At 37.9% G+C, this 20,678-nt stretch overlaps 1 protein-coding gene and 1 long non-coding RNA gene across 2 annotated transcripts; one reads left to right on the forward strand and one right to left on the reverse strand.

The window, feature by feature from the left end:
• The first annotated feature begins 1,048 nt into the window (after positions 1-1,048).
• On the forward strand, positions 1,049-3,399 carry LOC110793799 (chaperone protein dnaJ 8, chloroplastic). The gene is made up of 3 exons (XM_021998706.2): positions 1,049-1,432; positions 2,823-2,891; positions 2,983-3,399. Exons 1-3 carry the CDS (start codon positions 1,208-1,210, stop codon positions 3,163-3,165), a joined length of 477 nt encoding a protein of 158 aa, XP_021854398.1. The 5' UTR covers positions 1,049-1,207; the 3' UTR covers positions 3,166-3,399.
• A 4,777-nt stretch (positions 3,400-8,176) lies between these two features.
• LOC130461207 (uncharacterized) lies at positions 8,177-10,451 on the reverse strand. The gene is made up of 4 exons (XR_008921608.1): positions 10,328-10,451; positions 10,112-10,223; positions 9,391-9,455; positions 8,177-8,402 (listed from the first exon to the last, which is right to left on the reverse strand). It is a non-coding gene; the product is annotated as an uncharacterized lncRNA (long non-coding RNA).
• Between the last annotated feature and the right edge of the window lie 10,227 nt (positions 10,452-20,678).

The raw sequence follows: 20,678 nt of genomic DNA on the forward strand, positions 1-20,678 counted from the left end.
CCACAACCACCTTTAGCGATGAATGAAGCTTTTTTTGTAGGGTAATGATATATGCAATTAAGGTTGCGTTCTATTCACCTGATTTTCACTTATTTTTCCTGAACTTATCTTAACTGAACTTATCTGAAATTATCTGAACTTATCAAAACTTATTTTAGTTATAAATTGTACTTGGTCAACCCTTATTTTTCCTGAACTTAACTTATCTGAACTTAACTGAAGTTATTTTTCTGTAATAAGTGGAAATAAGATGAACAGAACAAAGCCTAAGTATTTAAAACATTACCTCAAAAAGAAAGTATTTTAAGCATTGAAGATTAGAATTAATTTAGGAAGGTATATCAAAATCACGTATTGTTTGATGTAATTGATGTTTACTATATATATATATATATATATATATATATATATATATATATATATATATATATATATATATATATATATATATATATATATATATATATATATATATATATATATATATTCATTCTTAACTTTTTATACGTAACCTTTATAAATGTTTATTTTCATTATAAAATTATCTCAATCAATTTAAAGTTGAGATTATTTTGAAGATACCATAACTCAATCTTAAAAGTTAATTTTCCAAAATTATCATTGTGATATTTATTACGATGGAATTACAAATATTTTTGGATAACTCATAACAATATTTAGAAAAATTAATTTTTTTATTGGATAATAACATAAAAAAGACTCCAATTTTAGAAATGGACTCATTCCAACTTCCAAACCGGCGACGATACACTCTAGGAAGTTGTTAGAAATGCGCTCTATCCAAAATAAATCATTTCAATAAAAAACACGTGGCATCAACTCAACGCGTGACAGAGACACGTTCAAAACTGACCACTATTAATAAAAAAAACAAGCACAAATTAAAAAAAAATATAGTCCGGAATAATCGTGGATAAGATCAACACCACGCTATTCCTCCACAATCGACGTCTTTCCACGTCATCATTGTCACCATTTCTGCCTATATATACTCCATCTACCAACCCTATTTCTTCCCAGTATTATTCACTTTATCCAAAAAATATATATTCCATACTATTTTTGCCAAATTTGCATTATCCAATTCAGCTATAATTATCCAATTGCAAAGATTATCCAAATTCCATCGAATCCTTACTTTCTTTTATAAGAGTGTTGCTTTTGTTGAGAATTTTGGAGAGAGATAATGGCGGCAGCAGTGAGTTCGGCCATGACAGGTTGTTCTTCTTCTTCAATTTCATCTTCTTCATTTTTTAAAAACAAGAAGAAGAGCGAAAATCGTGTTAATCGAGTTGCATTTGTTTCTGCTTCTGCTACGACTTCGTTTGCCGATCCTTATCAAACTCTTAGCGTTAATCGCGGAGCATCGGAATCCGAAGTCAGGAAAGCTTTCCGACGCCTTGCGAAGCAGGTAATGTCTTCGGTTTGACATTCTTTCCTGCTTTATTTTGGCCCTTCTCTGAAATTATTTTTTTATTTTGTTCTCAATTCATTTTTGTAATTTGGTCGATTTTCGTCTAATTTGTGACTCTTTGGCTGTGAATGTTGTCAAATTTGAGTTTATGATCTGTAAAATTTCATCGTTCCTCTAATTTGAGACTTTTTGGATGTGAAATTTGAGTTTCTGTACGTTTTACAGTTGATCTGACTGGAGATGTCTTACTTTGCAAAAAAAATCATCGTTTTTCTTCTAATTTGAAACATTTCCCTATTTCAGTATTTGAGCAGCATTTTATTGATAAATCATGGTTTTTGGTTGTTTTTGTGGAATTTGAGGATCTTTTACCAAAATAGCTAATTTGACAATTGTATTTACCAAAATAACTACTTTTAAATTTTAATTCCCAAACTAGCCACAAATTTGACTTTTAACAAAAAACAATTTACCGATTTTGGTTTGGGTTTTTTTTCTAATTGTGAACTGGTTTGGTTTATGTTTTTTTAATAATGAACCAAGTTGGGGTTATTTTTGTTTTGGGTTTGCAGTTTTTATATTCTTGGGTTCTTACCGTCATTGCTACTATGGAGTCCTCCCAATTGACTATTGACATTTCTAAACTTAATGTTTTCACTGAAGATTATAAAAGAAAAATTGATAAGTATGTAAATTTTTTTTACAGGTCCCCATTTTCCATGCATATTGGAGACTTAATTTTATTCAACTGTACTTAATTTTCTCAATTTTGATTAGTTATCGAATCTATTTCTAGGCTGCAGGTTATATAAAACATTCTGAAATTTGCTAATCGTGTTTGGAGTCGGCGAAATTTTATAAAAATTGTTTCAATTCTCTTCTATTTGGGGTGACTTGAATTATGAAAATTGATTCACTGCATTACAAATAGCTCTGGACTTGACTGATCTTGTTCTTGCGAATTAATATGCTACATGTTGGAAGAAAGATAGCTCCCTTAGTTTGTGATTTAAGTTTTGGGTTGATGTTATGTCGACTATCTAGTATACTTCACAGCTAGTATCAAAACAAATGGTTCATCTGAAAAAAATGAACTCAAAAATAAATACTGGAGTGCTTGCTAGTGGGAAACAAAAAAAACCCAGACCGGTATTCTATAAGTAAATAAAAAGTCCAACTGGTTTAAAGATTGTTATTTGTTGCATCAAAGTCAAAATAGTCATTTTGGTAAATATATTTTAGCTAGTTTGGGAAATAGAATTTTAAAATAGCCATTTTGGTAAATAAAATTATCAAAGTAGCCAATTTGGTAAAAGATCCGGAATTTGAAGTGTTTTTTCTTTAATTACTGTGGATCTAATTGTAATTTGGTGGTAATACATTGCAGTATCATCCAGATGTATGCAGAGGAGATAATTGCTCAATTAGTTTCCACCAGATCAACGAAGCTTATGATGTAAGTAGCAGTACTAAATTTCTTATTTTTGGTTCAGTTTTCAAATCAAGCCAAATGTAGCTAACTTGAATTGAATCAATAACTTACGCAGACGGTGATGAGTAACTTGAGAATCGAACCGATAGCAGAAGCAGAGACAGAATCATACTATGATCCAGATGAAGGGTTTAGAGGAATGGACAATGATTCAGAATGGGATTTGTGGGAGGAATGGATGGGTTGGGAAGGTGCTGGAATTAGAGACTACTCTTCTCATGTTAATCCTTACATCTAATTTTTAAAAGATGTTGTGGTGATTAATTGATCCAAGTGTACATAAGCCATCAAATTGACCAAAATAGGTTGATTGTTGTAAATTTTATAATGTTGTTTGTTTACTTTTCATGAGCTTTGAGGACCAAATGAGTTTATATTGAAATTGGTCTCAATGTGCTCCTTAGTTTCTTGTACATGATTCTAGATGTTGAATAAAATATATGATTGCCTTATTATTGGCAATTTTTATTGTTGGTAATTGAAGTTTGTTTAGTTTCAAAAATGATCAGATTGAATTGATCGCAAGTTTTGCACATTGTTTTTGTTATTGACAATAAGTTAAGTTTTGCCCAAAAAAAAACAAGAAGTTTTGCCCATGGTTTTTATTTTTGACAAGAGGTTTTGCCCGTGGTTTGGCTTGGCGATGGGTGCCTTGCTTGACCTTTGGCTAATCTTGCCTGACCTTTTACTCGGTTTGCTTTTTCAATATCGCAAGAGAGCCAAAGGGAACCATCCACATCCAAATATCCAAGCATCCGCATTCCCTTGTATTTTACAAGTATATTATATAATGACTAATGGATGATTGTTACCTCCGTCCCTTGATACTCGACCTGTTGACCATAACGTTTGTCAATGCACAACTTTGACCACCAATTTCTTTAACTGCATATTATAAAAACTTATTAAAAATATTAATATTTTAAAAATATATATTAGATGAAGCCAACAATATATTACATATTAACATTTGTTTTCATATACTATAAATAAAATAGGGTCAAAGTAAATTATATGAATAATGCAAAAAGTTAGATTGGGTCGAGTATTAAGGGACGGAGGGAGTACAATTGAAAAACGTTTTATTATATAATGGACACAATGAGTCATGAATTAGAGCGATTTCCGTCAATAATGCACAAAGATAAGTTAATTCCCAAAATACGTTACTTTTCTTGTTAATTCCCACCATACCGTCCACGTCAGCATAGTGAACCGGTCTTTTTTTTTTAAAATAAGCAGCGCAAAACCGCTATCTGAGATAGCGGTTCATGGGGGTTAACCGCTATCTGAGATAGCGGTTCCTGTTTAATGAACCGCCATCTCAGATGGCGGTTTACCCCTTATCACTTACCTCCAGGAAGCAAATTCAAAAAATCAAAAGCACAAAAAAACGCTTTGTTCTGTCTCTCTCTCTCTCCGTCCTGCGGTTAACCCGCCGTCGTCCCTGTTTCTCTCTCCACCGGCCGGCTCGCCGTTAGCCGACCTCATTCCTCGCCCTACCTCCGGCCGTCGCGTCGAGCCTCCTCACCCACAACGAATTCTCGAGTCTCTTTCTCACCCTTCTCCATCGTTCCTCCGTTTCGAAATTGTTCCTCAGCCCTTGCCGGCCGTCGGACCTCTTCCTCACCACCACCAGCTGTCGAGCCTCCTCATCAGCCACCAAAGCCGTCGAGCTTCTTTCTCACCCACCACCGGCCGTCGCTGGTTCGAAATCAGGTAAGCCCTAATTTTTTTTTTGAATTAATATATTTGAAGCTAATTATTAATTCAGTAATAATCGTTGTTATGTTTAGGTTTGTTTGATGATGTTATTAGGAAGATCATGCTTATGTTTGATTGATGAGTTTATGATATGATTACCCTGAATTAATTGTAATTTTTTTTATTGTTAACGTATATCTAACCGCTATTTGAGATAGCGATGTTATGAATTATATTATTTTAAGGCAAATTTGTCAAAAACTACCTTATAAAATATGATTTTTGCGAAAAACTACCTTATAAAAAAAATGTTGTAATAAACTACCTTATAAAAAATTTATGTTGTAAGATACTACCTTTTCCCGAATTATGAACGTTTGATCGAAATTTCGGGATTGACTTTACCATATATATGTCACGTGCCATTTAATTACGTCTTTCCCGTTAGATGTCGCGTAATATGCACCTAGTAAAGTCAACGTCGTAATTTTAAATTAATGCTCATAATATGGCCAAAGGTAGTATCTTACAACATAAAAATTTTATAAGGTAGTTTATTACAACATTTTTTTTATAAGGTAGTTTTTCGCAAAAATTATATTTTATAAGGTAGTTTTTGACAAATTTGCCTTATTTTAAAGTGATTATGCTGTGATTTTTATTTTTTTGAATTGTTTATCGCTTAAAAGTGCTCTTAAAACTCCGATCTTTGATTCGTTTTAAGCTCTTGAGTTTTTCAATTTGGAATTTTAGTCTTCAAATTTTCAAGTTCAATTGAATTGAAATCAGATTATGATGGCCCAAATTAGGGATTCATATTATTAATCATATTATTTTTTGTTTAGAATATGGAGTTGCCAGACTATCCTATTTATTGTCATTGGGGAGGGGAAATTTTGCAAAGTAGCGGTGATGTTACATATAAAGGAGGAGAGCGAAAATTTGGGTTTGTCAATTGTTAAATGAGTTATGATGAGGTTTTGAGTAAGGTTTATGATCTTATGAGATAAGACTCGAGATATGTGGAGTTGAAGCTACTAATGAGGTATCCAATGATGTCCGGTTCATATGAAGCCATTCCGTTGGATGATGACAATTCTTTAAAAGCAATGTTGATTGCTATGTCTCAAACACAATCAACCACAATGCAATTGTTCATCGAGAAACTTCCAAAGCAACCCGAAACTCAATCCCACTTGGAATCCTTTCATGAAATGGATTCATGGGCGAGTCCATTTCCCTACTTGCCCTTGACAAATCAAAGTTGGTTAACGGGTTCATTCACAAGAATGCTTACGGATGAACAATATGCTAGTGAACACATTTCAGAGCTCACTTCTCCAACTCAAACACCACATGTAGAAGCTACAAATGGTGATCCATCTATGATACTTTTCGATTCTCTAGATCAAATATGTGTTGATTTTTTTGGAGATGAAGCGGTTGGGGTGGATAGTGATGTTGATGAAGATGAAGATACACAAGATGCTAATGACAAAGCTATAAGAGAAAGCGCTCCATCTCAAATTTTCAACAATGTTGCAGAGTTGGATCCGATTTTGCTTGATTCTTGGAGGACTTGGTCCAACAACCACTCTTTTGATGGTGAATTTGCTATTGGGCAAGAGTTTGATTCTTTGGCGCAATTGAAAGACATAGTCAAAGGTTATTCCATAGCTAAAAATCATTCATTTAAGGTGTTGGAGAGTGAGCCCACAAAATACGTAGTTGAGTGTAAAAGAAAGAGTTCATGCAAATGCTCATGGAGGTTACGTGCAATCAAGGATCCTTGTCTTGCTTCATTCAGAATTGTGAGGTATAATCGCCCCCATGCAAGTAATTGTTTGGGTGACATAAACTCAATCGATCATCCTCTTCTCTCCTCTGATTTTGTATGCAATGAGATAAAAGATCTTATTCGTGCCGATCCTTCTTTGAAAATCCGTGTTATTGTGCAAGCGGTGAAAGTCAAGTTTAAGTATACCATCACTTACAAGAGAGCTTGGTCAGCGAAACAAAAGGCTATTGCAAGCATTTTTGGTGATTGGGAGCAATCTTACGAAGAGTTGCCTAGGTACATGCAAGCATTGAAAGAATCTAATCCAGGAACCGTCGTGGAATGGTGTACCTTGGCTTCTAATGAAGATCCTTCTGTTCACATTTTTTTGAGAGTGTTTTGGGCATTCAAGCCTTCCATCGATGGTTTTAAGCACTGTCGACCCCTAATCACCATAGATGGAACTCATTTGTATGGTAAGTACAAGGGCACGTTACTCATAGCCATGGGTACAGATGCGAATTCTCAATTGTTCCCTCTTGCTTTTGCTATTGTTGAAAGTGAAAATGGTGAGAGTTGGAAATGGTTCATGAAATGCGTTCGGCATTTAGTTACTCAGAGGGAAGGTTTATGTGTCATTTCTGATAGACATGCAGGGATTTTGCAAACAATGAATGAGGTCAATAGTGGGTGGGAAGAGCCGCGTGCCCACCATCGATTTTGTACTCGTCACCTTGCCTCTAATGTCAACACTCAGTTCAAGAATGCTTATGTGAAGAACCTTTTCGGAAAAGCCGCAGATGCTCGTCAAAGAAAGAAGTTTGATTACTACTTGGGAAGAATTGGTGAATTGAATGTTGAAGCTCATAAGTACTTGATGGATATTTCTTCTCATCGGTGGTCGATCCACCATGATGGTGGTTTTAGATATGGCGTGAAAACCACAAACATGTCCGAAGCTTTTAATGGGGTGATGAAAGGTGCTCGTTGTTTGCCGATAACCGCCCTTGTTTGGATGACGTTTTATCGAGTGAACTCCTACTTTGTTACAAGACGAGGTTGGGGTAAAAGGAGAATTGAAGAAGGCCACGATTTCATTGAGAAGGCCACAACAACAATTGAAATGAACATGGCAAAATCTGGTGCTCACGAGGTCCAAGCCTTTGATCATGAGATGGGGCTATTTGAGGTTACAACTGGACGAGGAGGCAGGGCTTCAGGTAAAGGTGGTAACGTACACACTGTTAACCTTGTAGCCAAAACTTGCACTTGTGAGAAATTAAAAATCTACAAGTTGCCATGCTCCCATGTGCTTGCGGTTTGTCGTTCTCGCAGCTTATCTTATGCTGCTTTCGTTGATCCTTTCTTTACTACTGTCGAGAATAGGCAAACATACTTGAAGAGCTTTCATCCACTTCCTGATGTTCCCTATTGGCCTCCTTATACTGGGGTGAGAATAGTTGCTGATGCTAGTAAACGGCGTGGTGTGGGACGCCCAAAGTCGTCTCGATACCCTAATGAGATGGATTCGAGTGCTCGACGCAGTGTCAATGTAAAATCATGTAGCATTTGTCGACGTCAAGGGCATAATAAGAAAACTTGTGCAGCTAGGGGTGGTGTTGGATCATCGGGGTAATAAACACAGTTTATGTGTAACACCCCGACAATTCCCTTTTTCTAAAACAACCCTTTTATAAATATAACTATAGAGAATTGTCAAAGTATTATCGCCCGTGTGAAAACGTAACGGCTTATTCAGAATTTTGCAGCGAAAAACATAAAACTAACTTTTAGGTTCATAAATAATCGATTACATAAGTCTAAAACCAATTAACGGAAATAAGGAAATACGAATAGTACGACAACTTTCAAATCCAAGTTAACAACCCAAATCACTTAATAAAACAAATATAACTACAAGCTCTCTAATCCCGATCCCAATGATGCATCATCTTCAAACCTGTAGATGGACAACGCTTATTGATCCTTAGAGACTGCTCACCAAAGATGGGTCATCACAGGATCAATAAGGCATTGCCATGATCAACACACACAAACAAAGCACGTAATCAGCAAAGCTGAGTACTACATACTAAAAGCAATAATAATCCTAACATGATACTATCAAACGAACCATCCTAACATGATACTAATGAACATAAATAAGGGCAGACAAACATGATAGTTTGACGACCATACTTGACTAGACTAGGCTAGACTTATAACAATAATATTATTTTAGTTGAAATAGACAATGGACCGAGTTTTCTAGCTAGAGGCTTCACTAAGGAAGACGAGGTACGGGCGCGACTCCGTAACCTCAGTGACCTGCGATATCGAGGAACATTTGAATAAAAATAGGACACGGTGATCAATCCGGTCCGAATTAAAGGCCATGGGCTACCACCATGAACCCCAACTCATGTTTGTCCGTCACTTTAGACGTGCGCAGTCTAAAGCTATTGCTACTCAGTTTCACTTTACATGATTTACAAATTGACACCTTGTTATGACTCAACAATCACATAAGGCATACAATCCACATTTATTTACAACTGTTTTTATCTTGGAATTAAGTAAGTGATCACAAAGGCATCAAACAAGACTCATTCCAATCAACTCCAATCTTTCCTTTAATACTGATCAACCCTGTATATGGGTATAAGGTTTCAACTTACTAAATGAGGTCCTCGGCCCTCATAAAGTAGTGAAAAGCTAAAAGGGAACAACAATCCACTGATCTGAATTATATACAAAGTAATCTAGTGTTCCCAATCAAACATGTTTGTATCAATCATCCATACTAACATGCTATAATCCTCAAAATGCAATATAGGTTCAATATGTGTAACCAACAGTATTAAACATGCAATATTCAACCTGACTAAATTCATCAACGATATCAACATAACCAAGTTCATCAACAATTCAACATGGTTTCAACAATTAGCACACATTCCAAGCACACAAGTATGTACGTACCTTGTGTAAACAAACCGATAGGCCACTTTAACACTTTCAAAAGTCGCCTAAAGAGAATTCTCCGCCTAAACAACCAACAAGTAATCCCAATCAATTTCTAATCATTGGCAACCATAATAAAGCATTCTAAATGCATCCTAAACATATTTAGAACTTTCCCCAATATCAAAACTTAAACATTTGCTTTCCTAGCATCATAATTATTGAACTAGTGATTGAAATTCGTTGAAAACTTTTTGCAAACATCGTACTTTAAATTTTCAGCAATATAAATTCATTTAAAAGCTTCACCAAGGTCAATCTACGTTCCTAGTATCTCAAAAAAACCAATTCAATAATTCATACTCAACCTATCATGATTAATAATCATAAAAACCTTGAATTTCATACTTTAAACAATCAAAACCAATATTTCAATGTAATTAGATAATCTGAAAATTAATAACTTTATTATAAAATTCATATAATCTTAAATTTATAATTTAAATCACAAAACCCATAACTTTAATTCAAGAAAACATAATTCAAATTAATAAATCATGATTAAGCCCTAACTTAATTTTAATTAATCAAAACTGAAAATTAATTCGTTTTTAATCTCAACCCAAATCTGAAAATCATGTTCAAACCATAAAAATCATAAATTTAATATCAAGAACATAATCTAAATTAACAAACTTTAATTTAAAATAATTAGTTACTTAGGGTTTAAGAAAGTAACCAATTCAAGAAGGAGGAGAGAGAGAGCCGGCGGACGGAGGTGGCTCGCGGCAGGGGCTGGGCACGGCGGCACACGGTGGCGCGACTTGGCTGTGGCTGCGCGAATCAGGTTGCTGCAACACGCGAAGGGTTAAGGGAAGCACGAAAAACAGAGGGGAAGAGAAAGAACGAAAACAGAGGAAGAAAAAGGAACGACGGAGAAGAGGATGAGAGTTACCGGCGTCGACAAGATTCCGGTGACGTGCAGGAGGGTCCGGCGGTGTGAGCGGCGGCATCAAGGAGGGGATTGTTGAGGAGGAGCAGTTACGTGAATAGGGGAAAGGGTTCTTTTTTTTTCCTCTAGTTTTACGTGAATTAGGAAAAAGGGGAAGGGAGTATTGTGTTGGGTTTATTGGTTTGGGCTTTGCCCAATTGGGCTAGGAGTAGGATTTAGGTTGATGAATCCAAAATGGTTGGGATTGTTTTCCAATTTCAATCGAACGTGATTTCAAAATCCGAATTCCGTTTTAGCGTAAAATTCAAAATTAAATTTTGATTTCATAAATCATTAAAATATTCAAAATGTAATAAAATAATTATATTTTAATTAGATATTCATTTCTAAAATCCGCAAATTGTATTTAAATATATTAAATATGCGTAAAAAAATATATAAACAATGTATAGAATTACGGGGGATTACAATCTACCCCTCTTAAAAGAAGTTTCTTCCCGAAACTTGACACGAAAATTCACCTATCTTTCCAAACTTTTCAACTTATTCTTATTGTAGAAGTACTTTGTGCCACTCTTGTGCACTCTTTTGCCGACTAAGCGTTACTTGTAATACTCAAGAACACATTTTCTTATGCAGAGAATCTATTTACTTGCATCAACATGTAAAGGTTGCTAAAAAAATAAGCATAAAATGCATAAAAATAGGTAAAAAGCGCGAATTTCTATCGCATTCTACCCCCTTAAAGAAAACGAGTTACGCCCTCGTAACTTATCTCAGGGAATAACTTTGGATATTTCCACTTCAACGAATTTTGACTCCTTTTTCATCAAGATTGGTCATTGGTCTTGCTATTTTCCTGAAATCTCTCACAACCCTCCTATAATGGTATCTAGGCCTAGAAAACTTTAGATATTGGACACGTTCCTTTGGAGTATGTCACTCACTCACATCTTGATTCTTAGTAGGATCTACAGAAACTCCTTCTACTCAGCTTTCCCTTTCTAGTGAACCTCATTACGCCTTTAATGGATGTATAACTCTTGGGCTTAACTCTTAGCACTTTCACCAATTCATACATTCCCATCTTTTCAAGACAACAAATGATTTCAAACGATCCTGGACCACTCAAATCTTCTCTTAAATTTATTCCCTTACGTAACGTAGTTTTCAATCAATTTAGTCCTCTTCACTTTTCCGTCGGTGTCACTTATACACATATGACTTCAAGATTTGTATACTTCATTTAATAAAACTAGATTCTTTCTAAGCGTCTCCAACTAATTCTCAAATGTTTGTCATGCTCTTTCTCATTCCTTGAACAAATCGGGATATCATCAATAACATAATAACGAACTTAATTCGGAATTCGTAGAAAATCTTATTCATCAAATCCATAGTTAATGCAGGTGCAATGGGTAACCCAAAAGACGTTACTCTAAACCCTTTATGACAATACGAATCCTAATGAGGTCTTAAGTATATTCTTATCAGCTACTCTCAATCGGTGGTACTTTAAACCTAAATCAATTTTTGAGAACACCCTCGCCCAATTCAATTGGTCCAATATGTCATCTATCCCAGGCAAAGGATACTTGTTCCTGATGGTGTTTATCTCTCTAAAAGCGATGCATGATTCCATACTCTTATCTTTCCCCTTAACAAACAGCACAGGAGCTCCCCACGGTGATGTACTAGGCCTAATATATTCCTTGACCAAACAACTCTTGCAACTGTGTCCTAATTAGCTCATTTCAGGAGGTGTCATGCTATTCGGTGTTTCAGATATAGGAATCGCTTCAAGATTTAACTCTATAGTGCACTCAAATGCTCTAGCTGGTGACATACTCGCAATTCCACTCGGAAACACATCAATGAATTCATTCACACTAGGAACAACCTCGATCTTCACTCCAACTTATTTACTCCCAACTGGCACACTACAGAGAAATAGCTCACACTCCTTATTCATAAATTTCCTCACTTGCATTACCTAAATAACTAAGGGTTATTGGACTTCTCAAAACGTCGATATGAGGTCAACCTTTCTAATAGGGTTCCTTAAACTTACTTTCTGAATTTCATAGTCTATCTTAACCTTGTACAAACTTAGTCAATCCATCCCTGGAATTACATCTAGGTCCCTAAAATTAAACTTTTGTCAAGTCAGAAGGGAAAACGCAACCTTTTGTCTTCAAAGGCAAGTTCTTAAATAATTTTATACACCTTATGGTTACACCGGTGGGCATAATAACAGGTAAGTCAATCATTCAAAATCTACTAATTTCAGACTCTTAATAACAATTGACAAAACGAAAGAATAAGTTGCTACTGAATCAAATAATGTTTTGACTAGCACGGGGTTAATAGAAACAGTACCATGAACTACGTCTGCAGAATATTCAGCTTCTTTTCTACTCATCACGAATAGTTTGCCCGGAGCCTTATTCTGGTTGTTGTTATCATTTGCAGGCTTATTATAGTTCTCTTGATTGTTTTGTGTCCCTCCAGGCTTTGAATTTTGACCTCCAGACTGGTTAAACCTCTCTTGGTTCCCACCTCCATTACTATTTTGTTCCTTTCTGTGCTTAGTGAAGCACTCAAACTCCCTATGCCCCCTTTTCTGACAATAGTGGCAATTCACCAATTTTCCTTTACAGTCCTTCCCAGGGTGGTTATTGTTGCACCTCTTGCAGTGATACACTCTCTCGGATTTACTCCTATTGTTGTGCCCCTGACTGTTTCCTCCTCGAAAATTTCCATTTCCATTCCCATTCATATTCTCATTCATATTCTCATTCATATTCCTCTTGAAACTTCCTTGGTTTTCCCGGGCATTAAACTCTTTTCTTTTCTCCCCAACAACATTTTTCTCGTCCCTTATGGACTGCAAACCATAAATATGAGCGGTCCTCTCATACACATTATCTAAAGATGTAAAGGTTTCTCCACCTAATCCCAACTGGATCTCATCGGTCAACCCTTGCCCAAACCTCTGAGCCTTTATCTCTTCTGTGGCTACAACCTCAGGTGCAAACTTCGACAGCGCTATAAATTTGCTATAATATTCAGCGATGGTCATACTCCCCATCCCAAGGTTTATGAATTTCCGCACTTTTCGTTTTGTTATAAAAAGAGGATAAAACTTTTCCCTCAATGCAACAACAAATGAGTCCCAATTAAATCCCTCGGCAGTACTTAGCCTAGTTTCATTCTCTCTCCACCACAGATCGGCTTCATCTTTTAGGTAAAGGACAACTTGACCTACTCTCATACTCCTAGGGCAACTCACAGCCTCAAACAGTTTCTCAAACTCCCTAATCCAATTTTCTAAGAAGGTAGGGTCTGATTGCCCCTTGAAGTATGGTGGTTTAACCCTAGCAATACTTTCAAACATTTCCCCTGCAACGGCTAGATCATTGTTGTTGGCCATTCTAGAACGCGACCTGCAATTAGTATACTCTACTTTAGGTTTGAAACATCACCTATACGTTATCCCATACAATTTAATACTTGAATTGACCATAAAGATCGCCTCAACCAACAATGTTCACATTAATACACATCATTTACGAAGGCACGACAATCGTTTACGAAGGTGCAACGATCGTCTACAAGATGCAATAATCATTGAAAAATAATCATCCTCAATAATTCACGAAAGACATTCACACACTGCACATAAGGCATAACATTTTGAATCATATTGGTCATGAGGGTCTAGATTGGCCCTCACTTCCTTTATGTACTCAAATCATTTAATATTATTGTGGCAATTAAATTGATCCACAATTCACACTGAGTATGCAACCAATAGAAAAATTAATCCATGACGTGTTACCTAAAGGTTGGGGTATTATGGAATCCTCAAAATAGAATAAAGAACAATTCCTTGAAAACTTTAACTTTTATTGCTAACTCCATAAAGGTTTATTACATCCTTCAAAATAATAAAGAACATTTCAAAACTTCAATAAACTTTGACCTTAAACTGTTGTAGCTTTGCTACTTATTCTTTAAAACATAAAAGAGCTAATTAACTATTATGACTTCAAAGTATTTGTGGCCTCTTGCCTATCCATTGCTCCTGAGACTTGCGGAGTGAAATTTAGATCTCAAGATCATCAAACTCTTCCTCAGGGTCTTCATCTTCTTCCATGTCTTCATCTTGATTAGTGTGAGGGGGTCGAAAAAGCACGAGGCTAATGCGTGACCTCGTCCCTCGTGGATGTGACGATTCTTTTTATTCAATCAAGTGTAATTGGATTTCCTGTGAGTATACACCCAATTGACTAGTAATATAGGAGTCACCATTCAGTTTTTAACGACAATGAGAAAAACTGACAAAACCCGGTTATCGTGACATAAAGGGAGTGCAATTATGTTTGACCACGACGGCCGTAGGTTCCCTTGTGATCCCTGGTGTGGGGATCTCTCAACATACACCCGCAAGGTAGAGATTGAGGGTTCGGGGGACTGTAACTACCGAGAGGAGTACTTCGCTCGTCGATAACTCCAGAGGCAGGATATCCTTACTAGCTCAGCATAAATAATTGAAGGGACATGCGTTAACTATTAAACTAATCTGAGTTGATTTTAGCAATATGCAACATATAATACTAATTCGATCGTGATTATCTGATTTAAATAGCATTAAGGGACCTAACATGATAATCCAATTTCCCAAAAATATCATATTTGTTAGGCGTGATAGAACAATCAGATTTAGTTAGTTTAACAGTTCATAAAAAGGGCGAGGAAAGCAGTTAAATCATCGAAAAGGGACACATTACGACGCACCCTTGAGAGGTGCGTCACGGTTCTCAGAAAACTAACCACTTTGACTTTGCTATTTCTCCTTTTTATTTAACGAATCTCAATTATGGGACAGGATACGTTCTGTTTGATTTATGGATCGATTGCGACAGAACGCGTGAACAATTTCGCAGCGAGAGGCTTAGGCTAAGGGTTGGAGTCAATACTCAGAATATAATTATGTGTTGTGTGTTCCTTTCACGTCGAATTTAGGGGTCTATTTATAGGGGAGAGTTCGTGGAAAGATAGAATTGCAGATTTCTAATCCACAAAGAATTAGGAAAAAACACGTACCCAGGTATTTTTCCGCGCCCAGGCCTGGGCGCCGAAGATTTCGGCGCCCAGAGCCAGGCGTTGAAAATAGGGTCTGGGCTGTTTTCTTTAGTCAGATTCGGATTCCTGAAATCCGTAGAGTTTGAGATTAATTCGAGTCTTTTAGCGCGTATCAATTTTGTGACGGAATGCGTCTGGGCCCGTTACGAACTCTAGGCTCGTTAGGATTTCAATTAATACGTAACTCTTATTTTCGAATCATATTAGGAATAGGATTCTCGCAGTTTTCTATCTCATTTAGGATTTATGTTGGAATGCAACACCTAATTCTGACAGGTTTCTATCTTTTATGATTTGCCACTTTTAGAAGCTACCTTTTACTGCAGTTACTATTTTTAGCAGGTTTCCATAAATAGCAGGTTTCGGGTGAAATGAAAAGGGGAATTGAGATTCGTTTATTTCATAGGAGATGCGTTGTCAAGTGGAGATTTACGTTTTCATCATCGAACCTTTCCCTTGCGGGAATGGGGACAAAAGTAGGTGTCTACAGTTAGCCCCCACTTTGACTGAGTCTTGGAGTAAGACGATGGTCAAAGTATTAGACGGAGTGCGTCACACAAGCCATGGTGTGTTGTGACCTATTTTGCGAGGGTCTCACGAGCCCCCGAGTGATAACATTTGACTTAAGGGTCATCACTTGAAGTGTCGACATATCCCTCACGTGTCATTGGGATTTGTCAACCGATAGTATAGAAACTTCCTCACTTTGTCATTGGAAGGATCTAAAGGTGCGTAGAAACTCCCTCACTTTGTCATTGGGAGTAGCTACAGAGTTTTTCGAAATCAAAGCTGTAAAGTGTAATTGGGCCTGGCCAAGCCCAATCACGAGGTAAAAATGTTTTTTAAAGATTCTCATTTTCAGGGCTAACTAAACGAGAAAACCCCCTTGTTTTTATAGGACGTAAAACGAAGGAAAATCCAACACCCTTGTTTTTATAGGACGTAAAACGAAGGAAAATCCAGCACCCTTGTTTTTATAGGACGTAAAACGAAGGAAAATCCAACACCCTTGTTTTTATAGGACGTAAAACGAAGGAAAATCAAGCAAAAGTTATCGCTGCAGCGACTAAGGATCTGCGCGGTTTTAATGGCGCAGACCCCGCCGGCTAAAGATGGCGAGCCTGTCCGCTAAGGGTGGACACCCCGTCGGATAGAAGTGGACGAATTTGTTTTTTGAAATTTGAAAATAAGGACCTACGCGGTTTGTGACGTAGACCCCGCCGGCTAAAGATGGCGAACCTTGTCCGCTAAGGGTGGACACCCCGTCCGATAGGAGTGGACGAATCTATTTTGAAATTTATTTTGCTTTTTTGAAAATAAGGACCTACGTGGTTTGCGCCGTAGACCCCGCCGGCTGAAGATGGCGAGCCTATTTTAAATTTGAAGACTTTATTTTTGTCGAAAACTGAGGACCTGCGCGGCTAGTGACGCAGACCCCGCCCGCTGAGGGTGGGCGAGCCCTGTCCGCTGAGGGTGGACGTCCCTGAATTCGTTTTCTTTTCGATTTGGGAACTCGCGCGGTTTGTGACGCGATCTTGCCGATTGAAGATGGGCAAGTTCCTATTTCTTTGGTTCTTTGTGATTTCTTTTGAGAATTTCTTTTTATTCATTCTTGCAAGAGCGAATTCTTTCGAGGGGTGCTCGAATTTAGTTGTAACCTGAACGTGGGCTGACAACGTGTTCAGACGGATCTTTGTCTTGCGAGCGTCCGCTTTCGTGATTTTGAGCTAGTCTTTACGGCTCGACTTGGTCTTTGATCAGAGGACCGTGCACAAGTGTCAGTGACGTCCTTTCGATGAGGTCGAACCTATTGTTGTTCTTTTTTGAGATATCCAAACATGATATGGTGTATGGCGCAGTCCGGGAATGTGATTTTGATCGCGCGCTCCTCGTTGGAGTCTATTTTTTTCGCGAGCCCCCAAGCACTGGGGCTCGTCGATTGTTTTTCGCATCTTGTAATCATGTTTGGGGTCATGCTCGTATGTGCGAGCGACCTTCTATACTAGTGTGCTACTTTAGCGAAGCCGTGGAGTGCGACTTTAGTTTTCAGGCGACATCCGGTTTTAGCTTGGCCCGGATTAACCCTTTGACAGACAAACATTTTTTATTTGGAAAACCAATGACTTGACGACACATATTTTTGGTGTTTCGAAGAATGACCATGATATTTAACTTGCTTTTTTTTTGAAAAGTGTACATAAGCATTTTCTGAGACGAGTCTAAGTTTCGACGAAGTTTTAATGTTATTATCTTTTTTTTCTTTGCTTATTTGGGAGCTAAAGGTGCTTTGGGCTTGATCCTACTTGCAATAGGGCCTCGTGTTTAGCAACACGGTCTTAAGTCCTTTCCTGTTCCGTGTTTTGTGAAATCTGGGCCTTGGGCTGCATTTTCAGCGCCCAAGGCCAGGCGTTAAACATTTCGGCGCCCAGCCGTGGGCGCTGAAAGTCCTTTCCTGGTGATAGTTGACTTTCGGATTTCCTAACACGTTTCCGAATGGGATCAGGATGTCATTGGGTGCGTTCAGCTATATATAGGGGCTAGATACGTCCCTATTTTCTACTACTCTCAAATTTTTCTTTTCTTTTTGTTGTGCTTTAATTATTCATTGCTTTTGCCATGTCGATCCCTACTTTCTCACTCCAACGGACTGTTAGGCGTTGGCTACGGGCCCTCACTCCCACAGAAAAAGCTTTGTTAAAATAATACCACTTAGAGGCACTTTTAGGCTTACAACAAATTAATATTGATTATAACTTTCTGCATGCTGCCCTAAGCTTTTGGGACTCCGATCATCATGTTTTTGCCTTTCGGGGCAACGAAATATGTCCTTTGCCCGATGAATTTGCTGCGATCCTTGGTTATCCTACTAATGCTACTCCTGTTACCCCTGGCACTATTGAAGAGGGTAAAACAACCATAAGGGCTTTCCTAGGGCTAGATGATAACATGTTTGCTGAAATTGTTGTAGATGATAAGGTTAACTTGGCAAAACTTGTAAAACATCACTTTAGGCCTAGTAAGAATATGACCGAACAGAAATTGAATATCCGAGCCCTTGTATTTTGCTTGTTGAATCATTATTTGCTGTCGAATAACAATGGTGAGTTCGGTGACATAAGGCTGATCCCCTTGATTAGCCAGATGGAAAGTTGCTATTCTATTATGCCGTTGGTTGTTGCCGAGACTTTGCTGAGTGCAGATGAGCTGAAGAAGGATGCCAAATCTGAACATTTTAAGGGAAGCCCCCTATTACTGCAGGTGATCGATTTTTTCCTTGCGCACGTATACGTCCCCTTTTGCATATATTTTTTTTGCCTGGGGCTGAGTTTCAGCGCCCAGGGCTGGGCGCTGGAGTTTTCGGCGCCTGGTCCTGGGCGTTGAAACTGCGCCCCAGGGACCGTTTTTTTTTTCTTTTCATTCTTTTGATTAGATCGTACCTGTTTTTGCAGATTTGGCTTGCGGAACGGCTTAGACTTTTGGAAGCTCCTGCTGATCCTAAACATTATCGCCCTATAGCCTTGGGTAACCGAAAATACTTGCACCAAGGCCAGGACGAGGCCGAATGGACCTCCTTTTTTACTTATGGCATTTGTTCTATTAAGTGGGTGGTACCATGGTGGGTTTTGACTACTATGACAGGGGGTTCTGATGTATCGGTTTATGTTTCTTTGTTGGGGCTATCTCGTCCCATTTATATTTTCCCTTACCGAGTCATGCGTCAATATGGTTTAAGGCAGACTATCCCCTTTTCTGATACGGTACCACCTAAGGTAGCGGCCTTTTCACAAACACGGGTCTTAGCGTGGGCTAAGTATTATGATGGTCTCCCGCGTTGGGCTGTAGCTACAAATGGCTTTGTGGGTCTTTCTGAAAACTACAAGTTGTGGATGAGCTCCGATGACAAAGATGTGAGGACCGAGGCTCGTAATGGGGAGCCGGCTGAGCTTTTGATACCTCGTATTCGTGTTAAGTATGAGGGTCCTGATTCTGCCAAACCTCGTACCTATAGTGTTAAGACTGTGAAAGCTCGTCCTGATCGAAAGAGAAAGGAAGTTCCTCCCCGTTCCAGTTTCAGGCCTAAAAAGATGCCTAACATGAAGGGGCCTGCTGTTGTTAAAAGAAATGCAAGCTCTCGCGGAGATCGTCGCCGGAACAATGTATGGGTTAGGAAGGCTCAGCCGCCTGTAGAAACAGTGGCTAGTCTAATTGATGATAATAATCCTTCTCCCACCATTGCCTGTGCCCTCGAGGCTGAGCGGGCTATAACTGAGAACGTTTCTGAAGCCTTGGCATCTTTGGAAGTTAGTGTCCAGGAGCCGGTTCTCATGGAGATTGACATTGGGGCAGCGCAGAGGACTGTGGGAGTGGATCCTGCGAATATTGCCCTCTACAAGACTTTATTTGATGATCCAGAAGAGCTAGAGTAGTGTAGTTCTTGCTAGGGTGTAGGTGCCCTCTATTTATTTCAGTCGTGTTTGTTTTTATTTTTAGCACTCTGTTTTCCTTCTTATTATATTTTAATAAAGGCGTATTTTTAGTTTCCATTTATTTTTGTTTCTCCTCTTTTTTATGTATTTTATATGTCTAACACTTTTTTGCACAAAGAATATATTTTTTTTATTATTTGGACCGAATCCTTGGTAAAGATTGCCTACGTATCTTGTCAGAATCAGGTCGCGCGTAGTTCTAGCTTTTGAATTAGTTCTAGTATGCCGGATTTCGGTAGATATGCCCTGAGGTGGAAACATATTACTGAGTGAAGTATTATCATTATTTTTATCTGCCATTTTTTTTGCCATAAGTCGTGTAAAATATGAAATTCGAAATTCAACTAATTTGTATGGCTATATTCTTGGTTGGTAAGCCTATTTGGATACGTACTGTACCCCCCAAGTGTTCGTTATTTTTCCGTTGTGTGCGGATAAAATGATGAGCACTTCTGAAAAGAAAACTTTTGGCAGGTAGAGAGTTTCAACGCCCAGGCTGGGGCGTCAGAAATTCCGGCGCCCAGCCCTGGGCGCTGAAAATGACTTGGGCGGTCAATTTTTGACGCTTTGCTTCACATGTTCTTGCATTTATTTCTATTTCTTTTTTTTTTGTGCCTTGATATTTTGCTTCGTATTTAAAGTTAATTTTGAGGCTATTTTGAAGGCTTTTTTGACTGTTAGCGTGAAACGCATTTTTGTCCAGATTAATTTTTTCTATT

Source organism: Spinacia oleracea, chromosome 5 (assembly GCF_020520425.1).
Source record: "Spinacia oleracea cultivar Varoflay chromosome 5, BTI_SOV_V1, whole genome shotgun sequence".
Lineage (NCBI taxonomy): Eukaryota > Viridiplantae > Streptophyta > Magnoliopsida > Caryophyllales > Amaranthaceae > Spinacia > Spinacia oleracea.